Here is a 24,653-nt window from a genome sequence, read left to right as displayed (position 1 = left end):
TTTAAACACACAAATTCATAGCACTCTCTTAGCCACTCAAATATAACCATAAGATTGATTTTCCTTAATGGAAATCAGATATGAACTTCACAGAACTCAAGTTTCCACTCTGGCTGTGTATATCCATCACATACAACTCCTGTGAAACAGATTCATGTAGCAGATCCCAAGACCCTGTTGTCATTAAAGATCCATTTTCAGTGAAAACAGTGAGGAAAGACAGGAAAAACAAGCATGCAAAAATGCATATTATTAGTTTTTTAAAAAGACTCAACTTTCTAAACATAATTTTAAATGTTCAAATATATCCATGCCATATGTTTGTGCAAAAGTGAAGAATTTGTTAAAGACACACTTGTGATACAGTAAAAGAGACTTCTGAGAGTGGTTAATGTTTGATACCTCCTTCATCAGATGGTCTTGTTACCTCACTGCAGCATGAAAAGCTACGGTAAATCTCGGATATTTCTGATTTGTCATCTCCCAGACCTGTACCAAAAGTACTGCTCGAGTAAGACCGAGACCGTTGTCTCCTATAAAGATTCGCTTTTTCTATATTGGAGGGAAAATATTCATATTTGTGATTAAGTGACTTGAAGAACAAAGAAACCAAAAAAAATTGCTTAAAAATTTAACAAGGAAGAAAAATAATCCCTCATTAAATTGCAACCCCAAAGCTCAGGTATTATAAACTCTAGCCATCTATTCCCAAACTTCAGCACATATTATCAACAACACAAATGACTTAATGATCATTCACACTCAATTTGGTCTAAATTTTAAAGGGGAGAGAAGTTGACAATAACTAAGAAGACACTGACAAATTAGTAAATTTCTATCAAAAGTTTGGTTATAAATAGTTCTTTTCAAATATCACTAATGATACAGCATTTGTTGCCTTTCCTTTAATTTTAGAAAATTTGGATGACAATTTGGCTGATTATGTGGATCAAATTACTATATAAATATTAGAATTTCTACTTTGCCTTGGGCTTTCAATTTTGTTAATGTTAACACTTAAACTTGGAGTCACAATAGGGGACAGGGAAGGACCTAAATGATAGATCTATTTATATGTTTAAAAAAGTCACATAACTGTCAAATCTTCAGTTTGCTAAATGCGGTCTGAAAGCCTACAAAGATCAACCCTTGCTATTGCTATACCCAAATATCCAAACCATTTGGGTTTTACTTTTAATTATAAACATACAGTTGAAGCTGAAAGTCATATAAACTTCCTATGTAAACTACAAATTTTTGCATTTTATAAAAACTCAGAGATAAAGTTTAAGGATAGTTGAAAACCTATTTTAAGACATTCACAGTGCTATGCAGAAAATCTCTCCTCTGTTTTATATAAAAGTCTTCAAAGAATTCCTTAAATTAGAGAACTATATCTTTAAAATGTTGTGCTTTTCATAAAACAAATCTTTACGTTAGCAGTTTAGTGCAGTCCAAACAGCTGCATTTCAAAGCCCAGAGAACTTCTAAAATCATATTCACTAATAAAAAGGAAGTGTAAGTAAGCTCTAGACACCTTTAAAATAAACCTAGAACTAATCTAGGCAATATGAAAAAGCTCTTCTGTAAGTTTTGTTTTCATAAATGATTAGTGGCATATTAAATAGCACAGCAGCTCTCTTGGGTTTTCGAAGCCCAAACTTAAAAATTTACATTACACAGAAGGCACAATGAACCTGCGTAGCTTCACTTTGAGGACCAAAGCCATGTAAACGGGGAGAAACTCAAAACGTAAGCAGTACCAGAAAGCATATGTAGACTTCTAGACTGAATATTGTCTTCCAGGGGATCAATGTCGAAGATGGAGCCAGGATCTGTGCGCCAAACTTTGAGGTCTTTTACCAAAGGAAGAAATCAACAAATCAAGAATGAATTAAAAAAAAAAAAAGTCAGCACCCAAGAGAGTCAAACAAAAGTCTGAAAAGGGGCATATGCAAAAAGCAAGCATGTAATATAGGCAAACCCACTGTGCAGCAGACTTCAGAGGAGAACGGAGGGATATTCACACTCACGGTGTGATTCACACTCACAGGATTTGCTAAAAAACCTTGCGATCAAATATGTTTCCTGGTTTATTCTGTGTTGACCTTCCACAGGGAGCCTGTGACTTATCACACATGCACACCACACCACTCCCCACATCCCCAAACCCTCATCACTCATGCTCTCCACACACTGAAACAGGGAAAATGCTGGGTTAAAACTCCTGATTAAGGACATGCGAGTAATTTATAAGAGGCAACTACAAGGTTTTTGTCTAAGAAAACAAAACAAAAATAAAAAAACTTATCTTCCTACAACAGAAACAATGTTGAACAAATTGAAAAAAATCAGTATCTTTCCTTTCCTTTCTCAGCTTTTAGTACAAACCTTGTTCACTAACACTAGGTTCCTAAGATTTTCCCTGGATGACGAAAAGAACAGTAGGTTGAGGCTCCTTTCTCTCTGATTTGTGAGACTTTCAGACAGCTCTACTCTCCCAGTTCAGAAATAATATTCAAAAACAAATAAGCTACTCACATTGTGGAAACCATCAGAATCTCTCAGGCATGTCTATTTGATGTCAAAGGACCTATATGGGGTTACTTCTGTTCTGTTACCCATGCAGATGATGTCTGCAGTACAATTATTGATCAGTACATAAGCTAAAAGTGAAAGTCAAAGATGCTTGGCTGTGTCCGACTCTTTGCGACCCCATGGTTCATCCGTGGACTTCTCCAGGCAAGAATACTGGAGTTGGTAACTGTTCCCTTCTCCAGGGATCTTCCCAACCCAGGCATTGAAATCAGGTATCCTGCATTGCAGGCAGATTCTTTATCATCTGAGCTATCAGGAAAGCCCACGTAAGCTACAGGGAAACAAAATAATTGCTTAATCTTCATTATCACCTATGTCTGATATTTGTGCTGCTTCTTTGCGTAGCAAGTAGGAACACTCAAAACCAGAAGGTTATTAAAAACAGAGAATGTCCAACTACAGAATGAATTTGCAACAACACCTGGCAAAGGCCATGAATTCCCTCCAACGTGGTGCAAACAACACTTTGCCTTTGGTCCACTTTCACCTGGGCACCATGTCATGCATTTGAGGAGGGGTCTGATGAATAAGGAAGCGAATTCCATTAATAAAAACAGGGAAAGCATGATCTTTTTGACTGTGCAGACCTGCCAAGCAGGCCAGTCAGCTTACCAACAATGATTCCAGGTCTCCTGTCCATCTCCACGATGTGAGGATGGACACCTTTATAGGCGGCATCGCTGACGACCTGGGTGTTCCTTCTCACTCGCTCTGTCACAGGGTCATCCACAACAGGAGTAAAGCCCCTTCCCTTTGTCTTTTCAAAATCTTCATGATATTTCACCTGAAAGAGGGAAAAACCATAGTAACTCAAACTGAAATTTCCTGAATGCTACACAACTCACAAATTTTGAGTATAAAGACAGTTACTATACCAGCTGCACCTAGATTATTTTCTACATAGATGTATTTTTTCCAATTATTCCAAAAATAAATCTATGAAATTTCAGTTTCCAAGCATCAGAAATCAAGTGCTGACATTTTCACAATGCTTTCCATCATTACAGTTAGCAGCTCTTTTAATATATAAGCTTGTATATAAGTAAGAAGTGTTGAAAGATTCATTTTTCAAATCCTAGTTACTTCCTAAAATGTACTCACTTAGGTATAAGTTAATTTCCTATCTCTTAAACTTTAGTATGCAATAAAATGATAAGCTATTTCTATACAATTATTTAAGAAAGCAGTATTATTTAAAATTAGATTAAAAGAGCAAGTTACAAATAACTATATATACAATCTTTGTATATAGTTACAAAAACATATACTTCAAAACACATGTTTTTTGCATTCTGAAATTAGGTTAGGGTGATGGTTGTTTAACTCTGTAAATTATACTAGAAACCACTTTGTATACTTTAAATGGGTGAGCTTTATGGTATATAAAATATATCTCATGAGATTGTTTTTTAAAAAATACATATTTTCATATTCTTTAAACATGTAAACACACCAAACTCCATCTTAATATTAATTGGGAAAAAAAGTCCAAGCAAGTATCTTCCATAAAAAGCATTTATAGTAGCAGTCACGTTAGAAATAAAAACACACTCGAAAAAATCAGTGAGAAAAATTATTTTATTAGACTGAATATTTCCCATACATTTCAGTAAGATTAGAAAGTTCCCCCCAAAGGGTGGGCCCATGGGCCTTTCCATGCTTTGTTAGTTATCCAGATTAATGGTGAACAACGCCATCAGTGCACGGGGCGGTGCCACTCCTTAGTGTTAGTCATGGATGGAGGACCTGTTGGACCCTACCATTGAAATATGACTTTGAGCTTCTTTGACATGTCTGAGACCAGGTGTATCTAAAATCAGACTTGGTCTACCTTTCATCTGTTTCTGGTCCTGGGTATATTTTACCTGCAAAGTAAATAACAGAACATACTTCACAAAAAGACAACTATAATTTTAGAATTACGTAAGTTTTCCAAGCTTTCCAAATGAGTGAGGCATATACAACATATTCTGAATTACTTCCCAGGTAACTTATTTAGTGAATTGCATTTCCTTTTAGAATAATGAGCTGAAATTTTACTCTTGACGGTCTCCTTTAAAGGCTACAGCAAAGATGACCTAAATCTCTCTACCAACTGAATACAAATGTGTAAGTGACCAACATCCACTAACCATGAGTCTGTAAAAGTGGGAAATACTTTATCCACAGGGAAAATCCAAAACTAAATGGAACCTAAATTTCTTCTTCTGTTTCTCTATTTCTCCATTTTCCACCATAACACTGTGGAAGCATGCATAACAAACATACCTCTATCAATATTTCCTTTTATTTGACCAGAGCAGATGGTAAGACTCATTAAGTATCCATCTTAGGTTCCCTCTAAACAGCCACAGCTTAAAGGTAATTTGTGTTGAATACAGTCAGCATCTCTGGGCAGAAATGCCACTAGAGAGCTGCACAATTTAAAATCAAAATGCTGATCCCCAGGCATAAAGCTCTTTCTGACATCTGACTATCAGAACACTGCTTTTTGTGAGGCTGATTCTGTGTAAGATCAGGATATGGATTATTGTGGACATGTGGGCATACGTGCACTCAGAACGGAAGCCCTGGTATTTCCTGAGAGAAGGCTCATTCCCCAAATAAGACACTGACATGCAACACGGAACTTCAATGAGTAACCAATTTCTGTGTTAAATATATTTAAGGACTGTTTTTTCCCTAAGTCCTTACTTTGGAGTAATGATTCATTTCTTATTTTGTTTTGCAGAGAGGACTTAACAATCAACATTCAATGGAATACATCTGTAAAATGATAATTGTTTAACTTATACATCAAAGACTACCACTTTCAAAGACACTGGCTAAAATAACATGATTCATTGTTTAAATGAACATAAATTCAGTTTAAAATGAAACTTTAAATATAAGTGTTGGTCACATCTGGAAACATCAGTAGGGTTCAGGACAATGTAAAGTTAGACAGTGGCGGCTTTCAGATGTCATCTGAAATAACACATGTACTTTCTGCATATCTTACAAAAGCTTCTTGGTCTGCAAATAAATAATAAAGAACATGTCCTTCATGATAGCTCCAAGTGAATAAAACAACTTGCCGAACTAATATTTTCTTGATTCTTCTTTACTCTTTCCATTTCAGGAGTTACACTTAGGGCTGTAGCTCTTCCCATATGAGATTTATAATAAACCTATCATTTTGGAAAACAAAAAACAGAGCACTGTGAATCAATTCAACTAACCAAGAGTCTCAGAGTACTTATTTTAAAGAGCTAAGCAAGGATAGGAAGCTGCAGGGGTGAAGAAAAAGGAGGCTAGCAGAGGTCTTTGTTGTTGTTTAGTCACTAAGTCATGACCGACACTTTGCGACCCCATCGACTATAGCCCGCCAGGTTCCTCTGTCCATGGGTTTTTTTTCCAGGCAAGAATACTGGAGTGGGATGCCATTTCCTTCTCCAGGGGACCTTTCCAGACCATGGATTGAAATGGTGTTTCTTGCATTGTGAGGCAGATTCTTTACCACTGACCCATCAGAGGTCTAAAAATGCTTGTATCTTAAATCATTCTATTTTAATTCATCCTATGGCAGAGAATCACTGTGAATGTACTCATTATATGGGTGTACAATCAGTAAAGTTATAATAAGCATTTCATCACAAAGGAGTAAGGTAAGAAATATCTTCATGGATGTTACTTTAAGGTACTCTTACTCATACAGAAGGCTGCTGGACCATTATGGTTTCTTAGTAATTAACTGTGGCAGAACTTTGGCCATGATGCCTAAGTGGTAACCATGGTGATCCATAAGGCCAGCACGCTCCCCAATGCTCCATCCCTCCCTCTCCAGAACCATATTCCCTTTAGAGAGTAATGGAGTTACATCAACTGTGACTCTGAATACATCAGGAGAAGGTGAGTATCTACTTCTCCAAAATACAGTTGTCAGGGACAATGCCAAACAATAAACTGCCTTTCCTTTATAATCTGGCCAAAGGACTTTAAAGGTTTAAAGAATAAAAGATTTTTTTGCATCTAACAGATTTTCAAATTTCCTCTTCCAAAGAACACAATTTATTATTAATGACTTCAGAAAAAGGATTCTCTTAGGGACTTCCCTGGTGGTCCAGTGCTTAAGACTCCATGCTTCCAATGCAGGGGGCATGGGTTTGATCCCTGTTTGGTGAACTAAGATCCCACATGCTGCATAATGCAACTGAAAAATAAAAGTAAATTAAAAAAAAAATTTAAAATGAAAATAAAAAAGGACTCTCTCAGCAAATTGCATCCATGGATGACATAACAGAAAGGAGTTGGAACAGACCAAGAATTGGTGTCTGAGTAAAACTGGACAGCCCTGAACAAGTGCCCTGAAAATGGACCTGTTTCATATGACCTATTCAGCCTGGCACACTTCATAATTTTTTCCCAGCATCATCCAAAACTAAAGTGATGATAGCTATGAGCGGGAAATGGGACTGGATAGGCTACAGAACAAGAATACATTTATTAATACCTATGGAGGAAAGGGAGTGTGAAAGCTTATTTGTAAAGCCAAGATGCCGAAAACTGCCACGGCATCCCTTTGGAGAATCACAGAAACTGCAAGCATGAAAAGCAGATAAGAGGGATATACAATAACCTGGAGGCAAAAATCACATTGCAGTCACTGGGTACTCTGAGCAGGGCATGGCTGACTGGACCCACAATACCTAACACCCTGAAAACTACCCAATAAATTGACAGTCAATTGAGAGCAGAGGCAATCAACTCAAGGTTACGAAAACTTTGTAAACACAATCCCTTCATTGACATGTTGACAATATGTTTGCTCTCATAAGAAAAAAGTGACTAAGATCACACATTGCTGAGGTTCTTCTGGTTTTCTTTCACTCTCTTCAGCTCTGGTGGATCAGAAATTGCAGTCGCCTGTTTAATCGCTCCTCTGTATTTTACCTGTGAAGGATTAATATGAATTTTAATGAATAGCAGAATGGTCTCCAACCAAATACCAACAGAGGATAAGCCTCAAAATTAACCCTATTTTTTACATAATTTTTCCCACAGTAGGTGTGTGTTAGCCTTTCAGTTCAAATCTACGTCTGGCTTCTGATTCTTCTGACTTGGCAAGCACCAAGTGCTGGTTGTGCTTCTTAAAAATGATTTTTAATAAATATTTCTGTGTTCAATTCCAAAACTAATTGCAAAGACCACAACTAAATGTAATAGAAATACAACAGGAAGACACTGTAATGAAATCATTACAAGGGATTTCCTTGCCAGTTCAGCAGTTAAGACACCATGGTGTCTAAACTTCCACTAGCAGTGGCCACATGTTAGATCCCTGGCCAGGGAACTAAGATCCTGCATGCTGTGCGTGGACAAAAAATAGGAAAAAAAAATATTAAAACTTAAAAAAAAAAATCATTAAAAGAGAACTATAATGAAGTAGTCATGGCAGCCTGGGAAGGCCATTTACTCCTATTCTGACCCTGGAGCCTCTACCTTCAAAAGACACCTAAGACCCCTCACTCATACCACTATCAGGGATACTGTAAGGATAAAGCAGTATTCAGCCTGATTTCCTCCTCCATCTGGGAGAAGTCACTCTTAAATTTTCAAGTGTTTCAAAATTATCTGTTTCAGAAGAAGAAGGTTATTGTTTATAATGGTAAAAACTCCATAAAACGGTCCCCAAAATGGGGAAAATAACCATTAGGGGACACATTTGAAAGAGGTTTCTGAATTCAGGGAGGCCTGGGTTCAAATCCCAGCCCTGCTGTCACAAACCATAGGTTGACTTCTCAAGACTCAGTTTCCCACACCTACAAACCAGAGCAATAAATCATGCCCACCCCACTGAATCACATAACACATTTAAAACAGGGTCCACAGCAGAGGAACCTCCTGATTATTATCTACCCTTGCTCTACTAGCAACAGATTACTGGACGATTGATGTTTTCTGTTTTATTTATAAGGTTCCCCACCAGAACATTATGTCTCAGAACCCTAGTCAAATCAGGTCTTCTTTTGCCTTATGCCAATAGACAGCTTTCTCTTTTGTCAGACTGACAACATACCCACTATGCTGCTCTCCAGGTCTTTAGATTTGGATGTAGTTTTAGAGATTTACCATCTAGACTATGAGGCCCATGAAGATAGGAAGGGGTCTTATCTATCTCTGTGTACCAGTGACCAGGATAATGCCTGCCACGTTGCTTAATGAAGAGTTCTTCAAATAGGGACTTCCCTGGTGGTTGAATGATTGGAACTCTGCTTTCCAATGCAGGGGGTACAGGTTCGATCCCTAGTCAGAGAGCTAGGATCCCATATGCCTCATGGCCAAGCAACCAGAACATAAAACAGAAGCAATATTGTAACAAATTCAATAAAGACTTTGAAAAACGGCCCACATAAAAAAAATATAAAAAAAAAAAAAAGATTTCTTGAATAAATAAGTATGGCTGAATAGTAGCAAAGCAGTTCCCAACTTCCCAGACTCCCACAAGGGTGCCACAGTCCACACGCCTCAGTACGGGATAGTAGAAAAGGAGTGGCTAAGATGTAGAGTGTCTAATGGTTTTCAGAAAGCATTGTAAAGACTAAAAACAGCTAATGTTTGGTAATATAAGAGCAAAACAGAAACAACTTGCCGTGCTCAGCTGCTCCTGGTTTCTCCTCACTCTCTCTATCTCAGGCGTCATGCTCACTGGAGTTGCTCTGTCACACGGCTCTTTGTACCTGAGCTGGGAGACAAACGCAAGATGGTGTGGGGTTACCGGAAGGAAGAGTGAGCTAACACACAGCAGCTGGTTAAAAGAAACGTCACACAGCACTCATTAGCTGACATCTTGGCTAGGATTTTACAGCGAAAGGTGCTTTGCTAATAGATGCCATCATCACAGTGATCCTGGGACTAAGCTTTTCCTTGCCTAAATGTTTTGAATTATACCTGGGGTTGTTTTTCTTCAAACTGTATTATTTCTTGGTGGCTTCTCTGAGTTTGATCCTATCAGTAATGATAAATGACCACTTCTGTGAGTTCATTTCTTCACAGTACTAAAATGACATTACCAAATGACCATTTTATATTTACATTTAAAAATAAAAATTCTGGATTCATCACCAGAAAGAAGGGTTATGCCAGTCCTATGCCTTCACCTCAGTGATCGGCTGTCACTGTAAAAAGAAACCCTGAACCTCCTTCTCCACCAAGTTCCAACATTGGAAGACCATGCTCTGACCAGCATCGTGGAGATATTTCTTTTTTAAAAAACATTTATTTATTTATTTGACTGCACCAGGTCTTAGTTGTTGTAAATGGAATCTTTAGTTTCATCAAGTATGAATTTAGTTTTCGGACCAGAGGTGGAACCCTGGCCCCTTGCAGTGGGAAAGTGGAGCCTTAGCCACTGGACCAGCAGGGAAGTCCCATCATGGAGATACTTCTGACCTACTGCTAGAGTAGGGGATCAGAGTCCAACATTTGTGGTCAGCTTTCCCAGGAATTCCACAACATTCCAGGAAATAAATGAGGATCCAACACAGGGAGACAGAAAGCATGTCCACCAAATGAATTTCTGACAGGTAAAAGGAAAACTAGAGGTTGAAATTCCATTATGAAGAACTCCACAGGGACAGTCTTAATGACTTTTTGGAGCTTAAACTTAGTGTGAGGGAATTGTTCTTTTTTTGCAAGACATCACAAGGCCTGCAGATAAAATGGACTTGAGATGTACACCCTCAGCAGTACCTGTGCAAGTGAACAGGTATCTGATAAGCCTGGAAAATAAATGACAAAGGGTCAGGCTCTTGCCAGTGCGACTTCTTTCTCTGTACCATGGTATGCAGTTTGAGAGTTTAGGCAGATTCTGTGTCGGATAATTGCCTAAAATGAGGAAAGGTCCAAAGTAATCTTTGTTGATGGCAGGATACAAAGAAAGATGACTCTGGGTACAGTTCAGAGGAGAAACATTTGTGGAACAGCATCACTGATATAGAGAAACTGTTGCAGCCGATTTCTAGTGGATGTCAGTTTGGGGACATAAATTTGATATGGAGACGCTTCACGTATTGCGTTCATCCATTCACAAACATGCTGAGTGCTTTACAGGCAATATCTCACTTAATATTCTAGTCCCTGTTTTAAAGATGAGGTGAATGAGGCTTGGAGAGGTTGCTAGCTTATGAAGGATATATAGCAGGTAAGGTCTGGAGCTAGGATCAAACCAACAGTCCAGAGCCCACATTGTTCTCCACTCCAGAGTTATTCAAATTTCAATCATGTATACACCACTTACCATATGCCATGGAAGGTATCACCTGAGCTGTGATTTCTAGTATTTTTTAATTAAGTTAACTCCTTATTTTCAAATAGTTATTTTAAGGGAATGTTATGCTTCTATGATAAATTTAAAACTAGTAAACGCATTTAATTTTTGGAGGATAATTGCTTTACAAGGTTGTGTTGGTTTCTGCTGTGCAACAGTATGTATCATCTATATGTAACATATATCCCCTCCCTTGGAAGCCTCCCTCCCAACCCTCATCCCACACTTCTAGCTCATCACTGAGCTGAGCTTCTTGTGTAACTCTTCTTTCACAAAAAGGGACATATTATAACAATCTCTAGGTCACACTGAGTGAAGCAAGTTGGAGAAAGACAAATAACATCTGATATCACTTATAAGTGGAATCTAAAAAATGGCACAAATGAACCTATTTACAAAAGAGAAATAGAATCACAGATGTAGAAAACAAACAGAGTTACCAAAGGTGGGGCGAGGGATAAATTGAGAGACTGTCACATACTGGCATACACATACTACTATATATAAAATAGATAACTAATAAGCACCTATTGCATAGCACAGGGAGCTCTACTCAATTCTCTGTAAGGATCTATATGGGAAAAGAATCTGAAAAAGAGTGGATATATGTATAACTGATATACTTTGTTGTACAGCAGAAAGTAACACAACATTGTAAATCACCTTTACTCCTATAAACATTAATATTTTTTTAAAAAGAACACATTTAAGCAATTTAACTCATAAGTCAAGGCCTGAGCATAGGCAGGCCATCTGAACCAGGGATACTGGCACTTCCAGCAGCCTCCTCGTGGCCTGAATTATGCTTTCTCTGCTATCTCTCTCCTGCCATCTTCCACCCCAAGGTCTCATCACACTAAACTTTCCCCTCTTTGAACAGATCTCAGATCATGAACACATTCAGTTTGCACTGCCAGGAGGGCCCTTCCTCATAAATCCATCCCAAACTTTTATTAATTCTTTAAGAGCTAGTTCAAATGTTATTCTTTTTCTCAAGGTTTTCCTCTCTCTCACTGACATAGCCTTCCTTCTCTGCATTTCCCCAGCACTTTGAAAAATAAGAGTTATTATTTAACATTAAATGAGATATTGCATGTAAAGAACCCCCAAAAGGTAGTAAGCACTCAACAGATATTAATTATTTTAGAGCACTTAATGCACAATCTTTATCCCCACAACTGTTTCTCCAAGAGACCTTGAGAATACACACAGCCTCTAACCTTAAGGTGTATCTCATTCATCTTTGAATGCCCCCAAGAACAAGAACAGAGTAGGCATTCAATACCATGTTCTTTAATAAGCAAACACACATGCTTGGTGTAATGCTAGCCCAACACAAAGACGTGTGAAATCTTATCTCCATCTTTCAGGAACTGGCCTTCCTACTGGTATTCATTCTAATTCATTCTACTGTGCGAGCGTCATGCCCACAGAAAACAATACTTAAAGAAATGTGATCACACATTGCTGATGTTCTTCTGGTTTTCTTTCACTCTCTTGAGTTCTGGTGGATCTGAAATGGCTGTTGCCTGTTTCACCTCTTCTTTGTATTTTACCTGCATGATTTATTTAAAAAAAAAAAAAGTGAGTCTTATTCAACATGTTTTAAAAAATAGTTAAGAATTCTTCATTTTTAAAATTACATAGCCTATTTTTTAATTCCAATATTAATTTTCCTTCAATGACAACACACATTTTTATTTCATCTGGTGCTTTCAGGATTCCTTTATCTTAAGGTACAAACAAACTCATATCTATTCACCTATCCACCACCGGAGAGGTTTTTTAACTAAAATAAGCATATACTGCTTATAAAAATAAATTTTATCATCAGGCAGATGCACCCAAAATTTTGGAAATTATCTTAATAATTCATTATTTTTCTATAATAAAAGCAATTTCTGTGTATCATTTGTGTACTCACTATGTCTTTAAAGGCAAGAGTCAAACTGAGTTAGCTACTAAGTCTTGAAAACACTGCTTATCTGACTGAGAGTACACAAATAATCTAGAATAAGAAAAAAAATAAAAGACGAGAAAGAGGAAAGTGGGAGGCAATATGTACAAGCAGAGGCCACTGAGCGCTGGTCACTAGAAGGCCCAGTACCAGAAAGTCAAGAAGTGCCTTCTCCACACAATCATGTTATGTAAAGCCCGCCTATATCCTGGCATTCACAACAGTCAAAAGCTCCTCAGCCAGGTCTACTTAGAGGAAGAGCAACCAGATAAATGATAACACCAGCACATAGTTATGCCCAGGACAAGCCCTTTAAATTTATAAAATGATCAGTGATGCTTTCATATCACATGGTATTTTAATATGTCTAAAATGCACAGAAGATTGGAGTTGAGATAAAGGACACATATATACATATAAATATGGACACATCAGCTAGACTTAAGTGGCATATGTTGAAATTTAGCAAAGACTTAGATCTATGCAAAAGACGTTTTCGAAATCACTTGGTAATGATTAAGGCTGAGAGACATGAAGAAAGTGAAAGTGAATTTGCTCAGTCGTGTCCGACTCTTTGCGACCCCATGGAGTGTAGCCCACCAGGATCCTACGTCCATGGGTTTTCCAAGCAAGAGTACTGGAGTGGGTTGCCATTTCCTTCTCCAGGAAATCTTCCAGACCCAGGGATCGAACCCGGGTCTCCTGCACTCTAGGCAGACGCTTTTACCATCTGAGCCACCAGGGAAGTCCTCAATACCTAAATATCTTCACTATCATCTATGTTTTAGCATCTGTACATTTCATATATGATATGAGTAACACTGCCAATATTAGGCCAGATCCAAAACAGTTAAATTAAGAGTACACTGAGACAGACTGTCTCCAAGTAGGATTCCAAAATATTCTTAAGAGAGAAAAGTAATACTCAAAAGGCTCGTACTCTGGAGGTGGAAAATGTCGAGATCTTTAAATGTTAGAGAATCCTACCTTGGTTTGACAGATCTTGCTAATCTTGAAAGGGCAACTTTCCATTTGAATACTAAGCAGGAGTTTACAGCCCAGGCTCATAGAGATACAGAACTATGCTTTTATGTTTGCTAGAGGAGGCAGGGGGACGTCGGGAGAAGAAATGATAGACTGTGTGATTTTCCTAGGGTGAGACGCTAAACACGATTAAAGATGAACAATTTTGTTTTTCATACGACTCCAAACTAATCAAAATGGCACAGTCATTTCACTGTAGGCAATAGAACTGTGCAGTACAGAACATTTATAACATTATACCCCAGTACATGGATGGGTACATTTCAAATGTTATCATTTGGAAGTGAAGGAAACGACCGCTTTACATGTCTCAGCTGAACTAATTTCTCTGCCAGACTCGAGCGTTGCCTGACACAGACTCCTGCCACGGTGGATTGGCACTCTCGCTGCCAGGTCCTGTTCCCTACGCTTTCTTCAGGAAACCAGATTCCTTCACCACACAGGGCTTTCAGTGCGCTCGCATTCTGCAGGCTTTCTGCAAGTTCGCTTCCTGTAAGTCTGCTGACTACAGCGCTCCCTTACCTTCCCTACTCTGTCTCCACAAATGCTAGTGCACACCTACTCTAGGATGCCAGGTAACCATCGGCGTTCCTGACAAAGGCGTTTAGTCCAGGCAGTTCGACTTGGCTGACTTAAAGAAACTCTGCCTCCAAGGGTGAAGGTGAAGAGAAACGTCAGGGAAGGAGATTTAAGGAAAGAACCCTCAACAAGGAACTAAATAGCAAGCTCCTCACATCCTCGATGCGGAACCTGAGGATGTGGAGGCCCAACAGTGAGGGACATGGGCATCTGCGGATGTTGGTGTGAGTGTGTGTGAATGACTGTGTGTGTGTGTGGGGGGGGGTCCTGCAACCACTCCCTGTGGACACCGAGGGATGACTGTATAACTATTACCAAATACACCTATTGGTAAGGGTAGCAATGGTCCATTCTAAATGTCAAGCACTGAGTGAAGAAGTTTTTAATCCGTAACATTAAACACCTCCTCTACCCTTCCCCCAAGTTCAAAGGGCACTGGGGAGGGGGGTGGGTAATTTATTTTACAAATGATAATGAAGGTGTGTGCTTTTCTTTGCTGGAAGCTCAAAGAAGTAGAAGGTAAATGGGGCCTTTGAAACCTTCTCTTGAGCCACCAAATAAATGTTCTAGTGCCTTTAATCATTCTATCAGGATAAAATTTCTTTCGTCCAAGTTGAGGGGAGGTATTGAAAAGTATCCTTTCTCTGAAAAATGTAATACAGCTAAAATTATGTTCAGAAGGCTGAAAACTAATCCTAGATTTCATTACTGTACTATTAAAGTGATCTATCTCTTATGCACTATGATATATATATATCAAGATGAAATACTGCTTTAGGTTCAAGGGGAAGAAGGCTACAGTTTCCTTCTGAAAGTTAGGTCTTTGATATTTGATGAAACAGTGTTTCAACAAAGTGAAGGAAAAAAAGAAAAAGGCAGCTAGTTTTGTAAAGAACTAAAAACATTTATCTAGCTTGTGTTTGCTTTTGCAAAGGATAATTAATGCCATAGAGAACTTACTGAACTAATGTTCTGCTGATTTTTCTTCACTCGTTCAATCTCAGGAGTATCTTTTACTGCTGTGCCAGCTCCTACTTCTTTCTTATAAAATACCTTTATTATAAGAGAAGGAAAAGAATAACTAAGCTTATTAGGATTCAAGTCCTAGATTCGATTCTTGTAAAGGAAAATTTCTCAGGTTTTAAAGTAACGTGAATACAGCTTCTATTTATGAGAATCAATGTTACATTAATCAATTAAATAATCCATCATGAGAATAAATGCAGAACTTCAGTTTTGTATTCCACAGTCTTACAAGCAAACCTCTACTACCTGTTCTAGGGTATGCCTGGAAACTTACATGGCTGCAGATTACTTGCTCTAAGAATATAAGTTTTCTTCTTCAAATACAAATATATGTCACATGTGCAGCTGAGAAAAATTAAAGGACATATTACAAAAGCTCACTAAGCAGTTACCATTTAATTCAAAAATAGCATGAAGTTTCAAGCAACTGCTCTTCTTCAAGTGAGAGCAAAGACAGTCTTGTTCTCTTCAAAGAAAATATTAGTTTTACCATCAGCATCAACACTAAGTCAGCCTGTTTTCCTTATCTTCCATTTATTCCTTAAACCTTCCCACGTCTCTCCATCCCTACCAACACCTACCCCTTTTGACCACAAAGCAAAAGAAAAAACAAAGTGTCCTACAGAAAAACAGACTAATTATAAGGAAGTCATTCGAGGCCAGAACTACTCCCTCTCTTCTTTAATTATTTTTTAAATTGGAGGATAATTTCTTTACAGTATTGTGATGGTTTCTGCCACACATCAACATGAGTTGGCCATAGGTATACATGTGACCCCTCCCTCTTAAACCCCCCTCCTGCTTCCCTCCCTACACTATCCCTCTAGGTTGTCACAGAGCACTGCCTTTGGGTTCACTCTCCTGATATTTGTTAACCAGTAGGTCCCAGTGGGGGTCAGGAGGGCAGGACATATGAGATGTTCCCCTGCAAAAGCTAGAAATCTGGAATCACAGGCGGTAAGGGCCACACAACTCTTCTCCTTCATCCTCTCTTCCAGCAAGATTTCTACATCTCTTGGCACAGCCTGCCTGTGAAGACCCTAGAGGTACCTGAACAGCATACCTGCAGAGTTAAGAGGTTTCCAACTTATTAGAAAGTAGAAAACATTCCAGAAATTTTCAAAAATAATAGAATTTATATTTTTAATAACATTTGCTTAACCACTAAGTTAATTCTATGTTAAAATTCTGGCTGTACCATCAATTTTTATTTTAGAATTCAAATTCATATGCCCATTATATATAAGCCCACTATCTTAATCAATGATGCTAATAAAATTCCTATTCCTCAAAACAAAAATATGAACGTTTAGGAAGTGATTGTTGTTGTTTAGTCACTAAGTGGTTTCTAACTCTTTTGCGACCCCATGGACTGTAGCCTACCAGTTTCCTCTGTCCATGGGATTTCCTAGGCAAAAACCCTGGAGTGGGTTGCCATTTCCTTCTTCATGGGGTTTTCCTGACCCATGGATTGAACTCACATCTCCTGAATCGGCAGGCTGGTTCTTACCACTGAGCCACCAGGGAAGCCCTTAGGAATTAGTTACAAACTAGTAAATCCCTAGATATATTATCAATGCAATTAATCAATGACCAGGAAGGCAATCACTTCATATGACTATTTTTATCTTCAAAGTAAAATATGTGTGTAAAATTAAGATCTCTTTCCTGAGTGAAATTTTAAAATTCGGTTAAAAGTAGCTATTGCTTGTACCTAAAAAGGAAGCATGAATCTGTAATTCTAAAATAATCATGATAAATTATAAGTTGGAAGAACATTTGGTGTTCTTACGATTGTAAAGAAGGAAAGATATGCATTTGACAGAAAATTCAAGCAAGGCAGCAAAAAAAGCAGACTGAGGAACAAAGGCCCCCTTTCAAACATCATTTCAAGGTGACAACTGGAAAGAAACAATGGCTACTCACCGCACTCATGTTCTGTTGAGTTGTCTTAATTCTCTGAATTTCAGGAGTATCTGCTACAGTAGAATAGCTAGAAAGCATCTTCTCTGCCTCATCTTTATACTTTTTCTAAAAATATAAAGTGAATGTGAATCTGAAACTGTGTGCCGTATTCGAGAGAGACAGAGACAAAGAGAAAATGGTACTACTTTTTCCAACTCTGCTATATCTGAAAGTGAAAGTCCCTCAGTTGTGTCTGACTCTTTGCAACTATACAGTCCATAGAATTCTCCAGGCCAGAATACTGGAGTGGGTCGCCTTTCCCTTCCCAACCCGGGGATCGAACCCAGGTCTCCTGCATTGCAGGTGGATCCTTTACCAGTTGACCCACCAGGGAAGCCCACATGCTCTAAATTATACCTTAGGATTCAAATCAGTTGTTGATGTGTTTGTGTGTGTGAGCTCAGTCGCTCAGTCTTACTCAACTCTATGATGTATTTATGCAACAGTAAAAATAAACAGCATGTGCAAACAGAGTAAGCAAACAGTCTAGGAAAACACATTCACCTTCTCTCAGGCAACGGTTCTCACTCAAGACTATTTAAACACCCTGGGATGGCCTGACCTCTATGGAAGTCCTAAGCCTAGAACCTACTCTCTTATGAGCAGTTCCAGTTCCTGTTCAAAATAGCCCTTACAACTCCTACCAGTAACCTGACTCTCTTTGCTTACTTGTCTTCATGCTTCTAGATTTATACTTTGCTTCCTACTTCAGATAAAGATACATTTGACTAAGGAAAAGGTACTAGTATTTTATACTAGAGATAAAAATCTCAATTTTCCTTTTGCTACTAAATGTACTATTATGAGCTCAGATATATCCTAGGCAATGCCTTCTACTAGTGCCAGCATTTACATAGTAGTTCAGTTCAGTTCAGTCGCTCAGTCGTGTCCGACTCTTTGCAACCCCATGGACTGTAACACTCCAGGCCTCCCTGTCTATCACCGACTCCCAGAGTTTACTCAAACTCATGTCTGTTCAGTTGGTGATGCCATCCAATCATCTCATTCTCTGTTGTCCCCTTCTCCTCCCACCTTCAATCTTTCCCAGCATCAGGGTGTTTTCAAATGAGTGAACTCTTCACATCAGGTGGCCAAAGTACTGGAGTTTCAGTTTCAGCATCAGTCCTTACAATGAATATTCAGGACTGATTTCCTTTAAGATGGACTGGTTTGATCTCCTTGAAGTCCAAGGGACCCTCAAGAGTCTTCTCCAACACCACAGTTCGAAAGGCATCAATTCTTCAGCGCTCAGCTTTCTTCACAGTCCAACTCTCACATCCATACATGACCACTGGGAAAACCATAGCCTTAACTAGACGGACCTTTGTTGGCAAAGTAATGTCTCTGTTTTTCAATATGCTGTCTAGGTTGGTCATAACTTTCCTTCCAAGGAGGAAGCATCTTTTAATTTCATGGCTGCAGTCACCATCTGCAGTGATTTTGGAGCCCCAAAATAAAGTATGTCACTGTTTCCACTGTTTCCCCATCTATTTGCTATGAAGTGATGGGACCAGATGCCATGACCTTAGTTTTCTGAATGTTGAGTTTTAAGGCAACTTTTTCACTCTCTTTCATTTTCATCAAGAGGCTCTTTAGTTCTTCTTCACTTTCTGCCATAAGGGTGGTGTCATTTGCATATTTGAGGTTATTGGTATTTCTCCCTGCAAACTTGATTCCAGCTTGTGCTTCATCCAGCCTGACATTTCTCATGATGTACTCTGCATATAAGTTAAATAAGCAGGGTGATAATATACAGCCGTGACATACTCCTTTCCCGATTTGGAACCAGTCTGTTGTTCCATGTCCAGTTTTAACTGTTGCTTCTTGACCTGCATACAGATTTCTCCAGAAACAGGTCAGATGGTCTGGTATTCCAGCTTCAGCTCACACCAGGCGAGGAGTGGCGGGGTACAGGGTCTCAGGGGTTTTGGGTTCCAAAACTTGGGGAAGGTTGTCAATAACAAGGAGAGGCAAAGGTGCGGGGAAGTCATGGTGGGCCGAGGGCAGGCAGTGTTGCGGGGTCTTAGGGTTGGGATGGGGAACAGAGTGTCCAGAGGCCAAAGTGGAGGGACAGGCTCTGGTCTGCAAGGGGGCACTCTTTGTAGCTCTTGACCCCACACCTAAGCCTCTAGCCTTTTCCTTTGTGAAATACAATCCTAGAGCTCCTGGGAGGCTTGGCGCTGCCCAAGACCTGAGGGCAGGGCAAGGAAGGCTTTCCAGCAGTGGAGAAACAGGAAAGCAACTCCAGCAGTGCAGTAAAAAGGAAGCGGTGCTAATGAAGGCCCTAGCGAGTCACAGGAGAAGCTTCCAGCCCCAGCCTTTGGACAGCATGACAGGGAAGGCAAGACAACAAGTTTGGAGTCCAGAATGGCTACCCGCTGAGTGATAGATACCTCCTAGAGGATCAGAGAAAGATAACCCCACAAGCAGGTATTATTATCCACTCTTGGGGAAACTGAGGCGCTAGCTAAGTGTCAGAACCAGGATTTAAACCCAGTCACTCTGGTTCCAAAGTCAGTGAAGGTAACTGCATGGCATACTGCTGCTTGTTAAGGAAGGAGAATTTTGTTCACATTGAAATGCACCAGAGCATCATTAAACCCTTTTAAACATTCCCTTGTATCTCAAATAACTAAAGGTCTTTAAAATCAGATGTACCCTCATATCACACTCAAAAAATCAACACTGTTAAATTAAAGCAGGAATTCTAACAACTCAGGCATCACTTCCGATGGGAAGGGTTTACTTTTGTTATCTTTACTTTCTGGTAGGACATATCATAATTTGTCATACTATATCTGCATGATTATTTGATAATTAGATTACCTAGTAGTTCCCCAAAGGCAAAAATCCAGGTCTAATTTTGCATGTAAATGGTGTTCAAGAAGTATCTACTGAATGTATGAATGAGTTTGCCAACTTTTCTCTACTGATTCAAATGGCAATATTCCCGTTTTAAGAATTTATGATTTTTAGTTTAGCTGACCAACTAGTGTCAACTTCTCCAAGTTTGTATGCCATCATGAGACACTGAGGACAGACGAACACACTTCAGGACCATCCCATCTGCTATCACTGAAGAAGGCTGAGAAACAGGCAGTTCCTTTGATAAATACTTAATTCTGGCATCATGATACCCTTGAAATAGAGCAAGACCCCATGGGGACTTCCCAGGAGAGACTCCACTCCCCCATACCTCCACCTATTTCTTGTCTATAGAAACACTTCAGTCAGAGAATAAATTTCATCAGAGAATTTGGAAATATGGAAACAAAGGAAAACAATGAAACAAGACCAAATAAAATTTAGTCATTAAACAGTCAAGGACCTTTAGTTCTTCCTGAAGAGCTATAGAGAATATTTTCAGCCATATCCTTTGAGCTGCTTTGTAAATGCTGAAACCTCCACCAGGTGGAATAAGTTAACTACATGATGAAATAGACTATCGCCATGACATAAGCTGCCACAGTTTTGAGAACTGGACTCAAGGAAAGGGGAACAAACCAATCTTGGAACTGAAGATTAATTGCACTTAAAACAATCAAGATGACACTGATTAGACCATCACATGATCAATTTCAAGACGACTGTCAGAACTGACTCTTCTCTGCTCACAGCTCCCCTCCCTTTGCCTCAGTTCAGTTGCTCAATCATGTCCGACTCTTTGCAACCCCATGGACTGCAGCACACCAGGTTTCCCTGTCCATCACCAGCTCCCTTTGCCTATACACCCCTAAAATTCCCCTTTAAAAACTCCTGCCCCTGATAGCAAGGGATAGTTGGTTCTTTGGTACATGAGTCCACCTTCTCCCCAGGATTGCTGGCCTCCTCAGCAAAGCTATCTTTCCTTTTACTCACACTTGTCTGTCAATATTGAATCCTTGTGTGACTAGCCCCTGAACCTGAGTTCTGTGACACTCTAATTTTGAACCAGTGGATGTTTCAATTCCTTGCTTGTTAGTCAGAATTTTGACAAATTTGGTCAAATTTTGTTAAAAATTATTTCCACATAAACCCTATTAGCCAAATCCAATTTCTTCATTACCTTATTTTTTTTTCATTCCCCTATACTACTTTTCCTGGAGAAGGCAATGGCATCCCACTCCAGAACTCTCGCCTGGAAAATCCAATGGGCGGAGGAGACTGGAAGGCTGCAGTCCATGGGGTCACTGAGCGTCAGACACGACTGAGCAACTTCACTTTCATTTTTCACTTTCATGCACTGGAGAAGGAAATGGCAACCCACTCCAATGTTCTTGCCTGGAGAATCCCAGGGACAGGGGAGCCTGGTGGGCTGCCATCTATGGGGTCGCACAGAGTCGGACACGACTGAAGTGACATAACAGCATCAGCATACTACTTTTCCATTGGATTCATTCTTTTTATAACAAATAAATTATTCACTAATGAATAACTTTGCCCAAATCAGATTTTATCAATAACTTTTTTCTTCCATGATATACTTTCACGTGTAGTCATTATTTCTCTTATATCCAGTTTTCTGGCAGATTTGTCACAGATATACTTGGCAAATTAAATTTTATCAACAAAACTTAGATCTTACATTAAATTTTGGTTAATCTTCAATTTCACCTTATACCTTGTACAGTTTAACTTATTCTAAGTTGTTTATTTAAATTAAAATATGCATGATGAAGTAGATAAAAGAAAATTCTTTGTATTTTTTGAAGGATAAGCATTAGAGCCAAGTTCACAATGGAATAAAAAAATGGAAATAAAAAGGTCAAAATGTCCTTGGACTTAATACAGAGGGACCTAATAGGGATGCTCTGATGCTCAGTAAGTTTTGCTGAGCTGAATCTACAGCCGTTGTCCCTTTCATTATTGAGATAATCAAGTTTGGTCAGTGGTTACTTTATAATAAAGTGCATTGACTTTGAATAGAAAGCCCTCAAAAAGACACAAATCATAGAGACACACAGAGCAGAAGGTGCCAATATTTCAGAATATATTATCCTGAGCATCTTCATTCTCTACCAACCTGGCTATAGATTTCAGATGCCCTCTTGGCTCGAAGCATATCTGGGATATCCATGCTCACTTGCATTCCTTTCCCTTTAATTTCATTTTCTAAGTCTTTCTTATATTCTCTCTAAAAGAACAGAAAACAATCTTCAGAGCTTTGCATGGCTTTCCATAGCAGTGCAGATATTTACATGTTTGAATCTCAATGTCACACATGTGGAAACACCATTTATATTTCTTCTGTATACAATTTGATATGTTTGTTTTAAACTTTGCATCCCATTAGTTTCTTACCTGGCTGGCCATTTCAGATGCTTTCTTGGCTCTCTGGATATCGAGAGTGTCTGTGCTCACCTGCATGCCTTTCCCTCTAATTTCAGTCTCCAGATCTCTTTTATAATCTTTCTGCAGAAAATAAAACCTGAAATTAGGGCCTTACAATAATTTGAAAATCTGCGTTGAAAAACTTGATGTCATTTTTGATATCAAGATCACGGCTTTTAGAAATAAACTGGACCTAAATTCACTTCTTTTTTTCTATGAAACGACAAAGACTTAATTTGTGGCAGAACACAACTTGGAGTGACCACAGGACTCAGGCAGCTTTTTTTCTACTAACCTGACTTAAGAAATAAAACAGAGGGAGGTGAAAGAAAATATTTTATATTTCAATAAAGTGATAAAATATTGGTTAATATATAACTCGATGAATATCAATAAAACATGAGTGTAAAAATGTCACATCTCATAAGTTTTCATTTCTCTTGAGTAAATAACCTAGAAATGAAATTGCTGGGTCATATGGTAACTGTTTAGCCTTTTGAGGAACTGCTAAACTGTTTTCCAAAGTGGGTATTCCGTCTTACAATCCTAGCAGCAATACACAAGAAGGGTTCTGATTTCTCTACAATTTCACTAACACTTGTTATAATCTGTGTTTTTTTATCCTAGCCGTTTAGTGGGTGTGAAGTAATACATCACTGTGGCTTTCTTTTGCGTTTCACTGATGGTAATGATGCTGAGCATCCTTTCGTGTGCTTATTGGCCATTGGTATATTCTCGTCTTTACTGGCAAAAGCCCCAATCCATAGTAAATAGACTATATTAAAGTATAATTATATCTCTTATGGAAGATAATATATATGTAACTTGATAATACATGTGTTACATTGCTATTGACTAGTTGACAAAATGTTATACTTTGAAAACATTTAATTAAATATGTATTGATTTTAAAAAATTGTCGTATCTCATTCTGTAGTGAATAATTGCTGGCTGCCTCCTAGAACCTCACTCCTGTTTTTCCTTCATTCGCGCCTTGATTTGTCACTGGGCAATTAGCTGCTTCCTATTCTAAGCCCAGCAACTTGGCTGAGACTGGCCCCAGTGCAAGGACCCTACTGGGCTGAAGAAAATTGTTACATCCCACCCCTGGCCCTTCATGATTGGTACATTTAAGGAAAGGAACGTTTCTCTTTCCACGCAATGTATCAAGAGGCTTTTCTTTCCTTCTGGACATGAATGGAGAAGTTTGCAGCTCTGGGAGCTGCCATGTGCCTCCTTGCACATGGGAGAAGAAAGCCTGCCTGAGAAGATAAAGTTGGAAACTAAAACAGAATCACACTGTGTAAGTCCTAGATTAAGCCATGCCCAAGAATTCCTCTACTGTTGGGTCACAAGAACAATAAAAATTATCTGCTTTTTTGAGCTGGATTATCTGTTACCTATAAAATGTCATGATTACACAGACACAACTGTCTTAAAATACTCTTGTCACATTTTAAAGCTTCTGATTATTCTTATTCCTATAATTGAACATTTGTCTGTATGTATGTTATTCTTCAATGAGAATTATATTAAAAGGAAACTACTGACTATATCCTATTAAATTTCTTCAAAAATAATTATTTCCTATTATGCTGACATACCCAAGATTTGTGATTCCATGCTATAAAGTAAATTTTGCTTTGCTTATTTGTGATGCTGTAAATTTAGAGAAGTCATAAACAAAAATTTCAATCTAGAGAAATGCTATTTACTATCTACCCATAAATCTGCCTATTTTTACTGACTTACAGTCTCAGTTTCACTTCACTGAAGTGAAATAATAATAAAGTTAAACATTCAAGTAAAAATGTTTAACTTTCCTACTGATAATATTAAATTATCACTATGCCTGTAAAAAGCTCT

At 38.6% G+C, this 24,653-nt stretch overlaps 1 protein-coding gene across 4 annotated transcripts in view; it reads right to left on the bottom strand.

The window, feature by feature from the left end:
- Positions 1-24,653, bottom strand: part of NEBL (nebulette) — a 384,633-nt gene that overhangs the window by 29,514 nt on the left and 330,466 nt on the right. For 2 of the 4 annotated variants that reach the window (XM_040248594.1, XM_040248595.1), the window contains 12 exons: positions 22,758-22,868; positions 22,480-22,590; positions 17,439-17,543; positions 15,447-15,539; positions 12,370-12,462; positions 9,230-9,322; positions 7,438-7,530; positions 5,676-5,768; positions 4,359-4,463; positions 3,211-3,382; positions 1,764-1,856; positions 403-552 (listed from right to left, as the gene is read on the bottom strand). In XM_040248594.1, coding sequence (XP_040104528.1) covers positions 403-552; positions 1,764-1,856; positions 3,211-3,382; positions 4,359-4,463; positions 5,676-5,768; positions 7,438-7,530; positions 9,230-9,322; positions 12,370-12,462; positions 15,447-15,539; positions 17,439-17,543; positions 22,480-22,590; positions 22,758-22,868 — 1,312 coding nt within the window. The remainder of the gene's footprint in view (positions 1-402; positions 553-1,763; positions 1,857-3,210; positions 3,383-4,358; positions 4,464-5,675; positions 5,769-7,437; positions 7,531-9,229; positions 9,323-12,369; positions 12,463-15,446; positions 15,540-17,438; positions 17,544-22,479; positions 22,591-22,757; positions 22,869-24,653) is intronic. The other 2 variants (XM_040248596.1, XM_040248597.1) reach the window with 2 other exon arrangements.

This window comes from Oryx dammah, unplaced genomic scaffold (genome assembly GCF_014754425.2).
Source record: "Oryx dammah isolate SB20612 unplaced genomic scaffold, SCBI_Odam_1.1 HiC_scaffold_10, whole genome shotgun sequence".
Classification (NCBI taxonomy): domain Eukaryota; kingdom Metazoa; phylum Chordata; class Mammalia; order Artiodactyla; family Bovidae; genus Oryx; species Oryx dammah.
The sequence above is the reverse complement of the archived record's forward strand: the minus strand, read 5'-3'. Positions and strand labels throughout refer to the sequence as shown.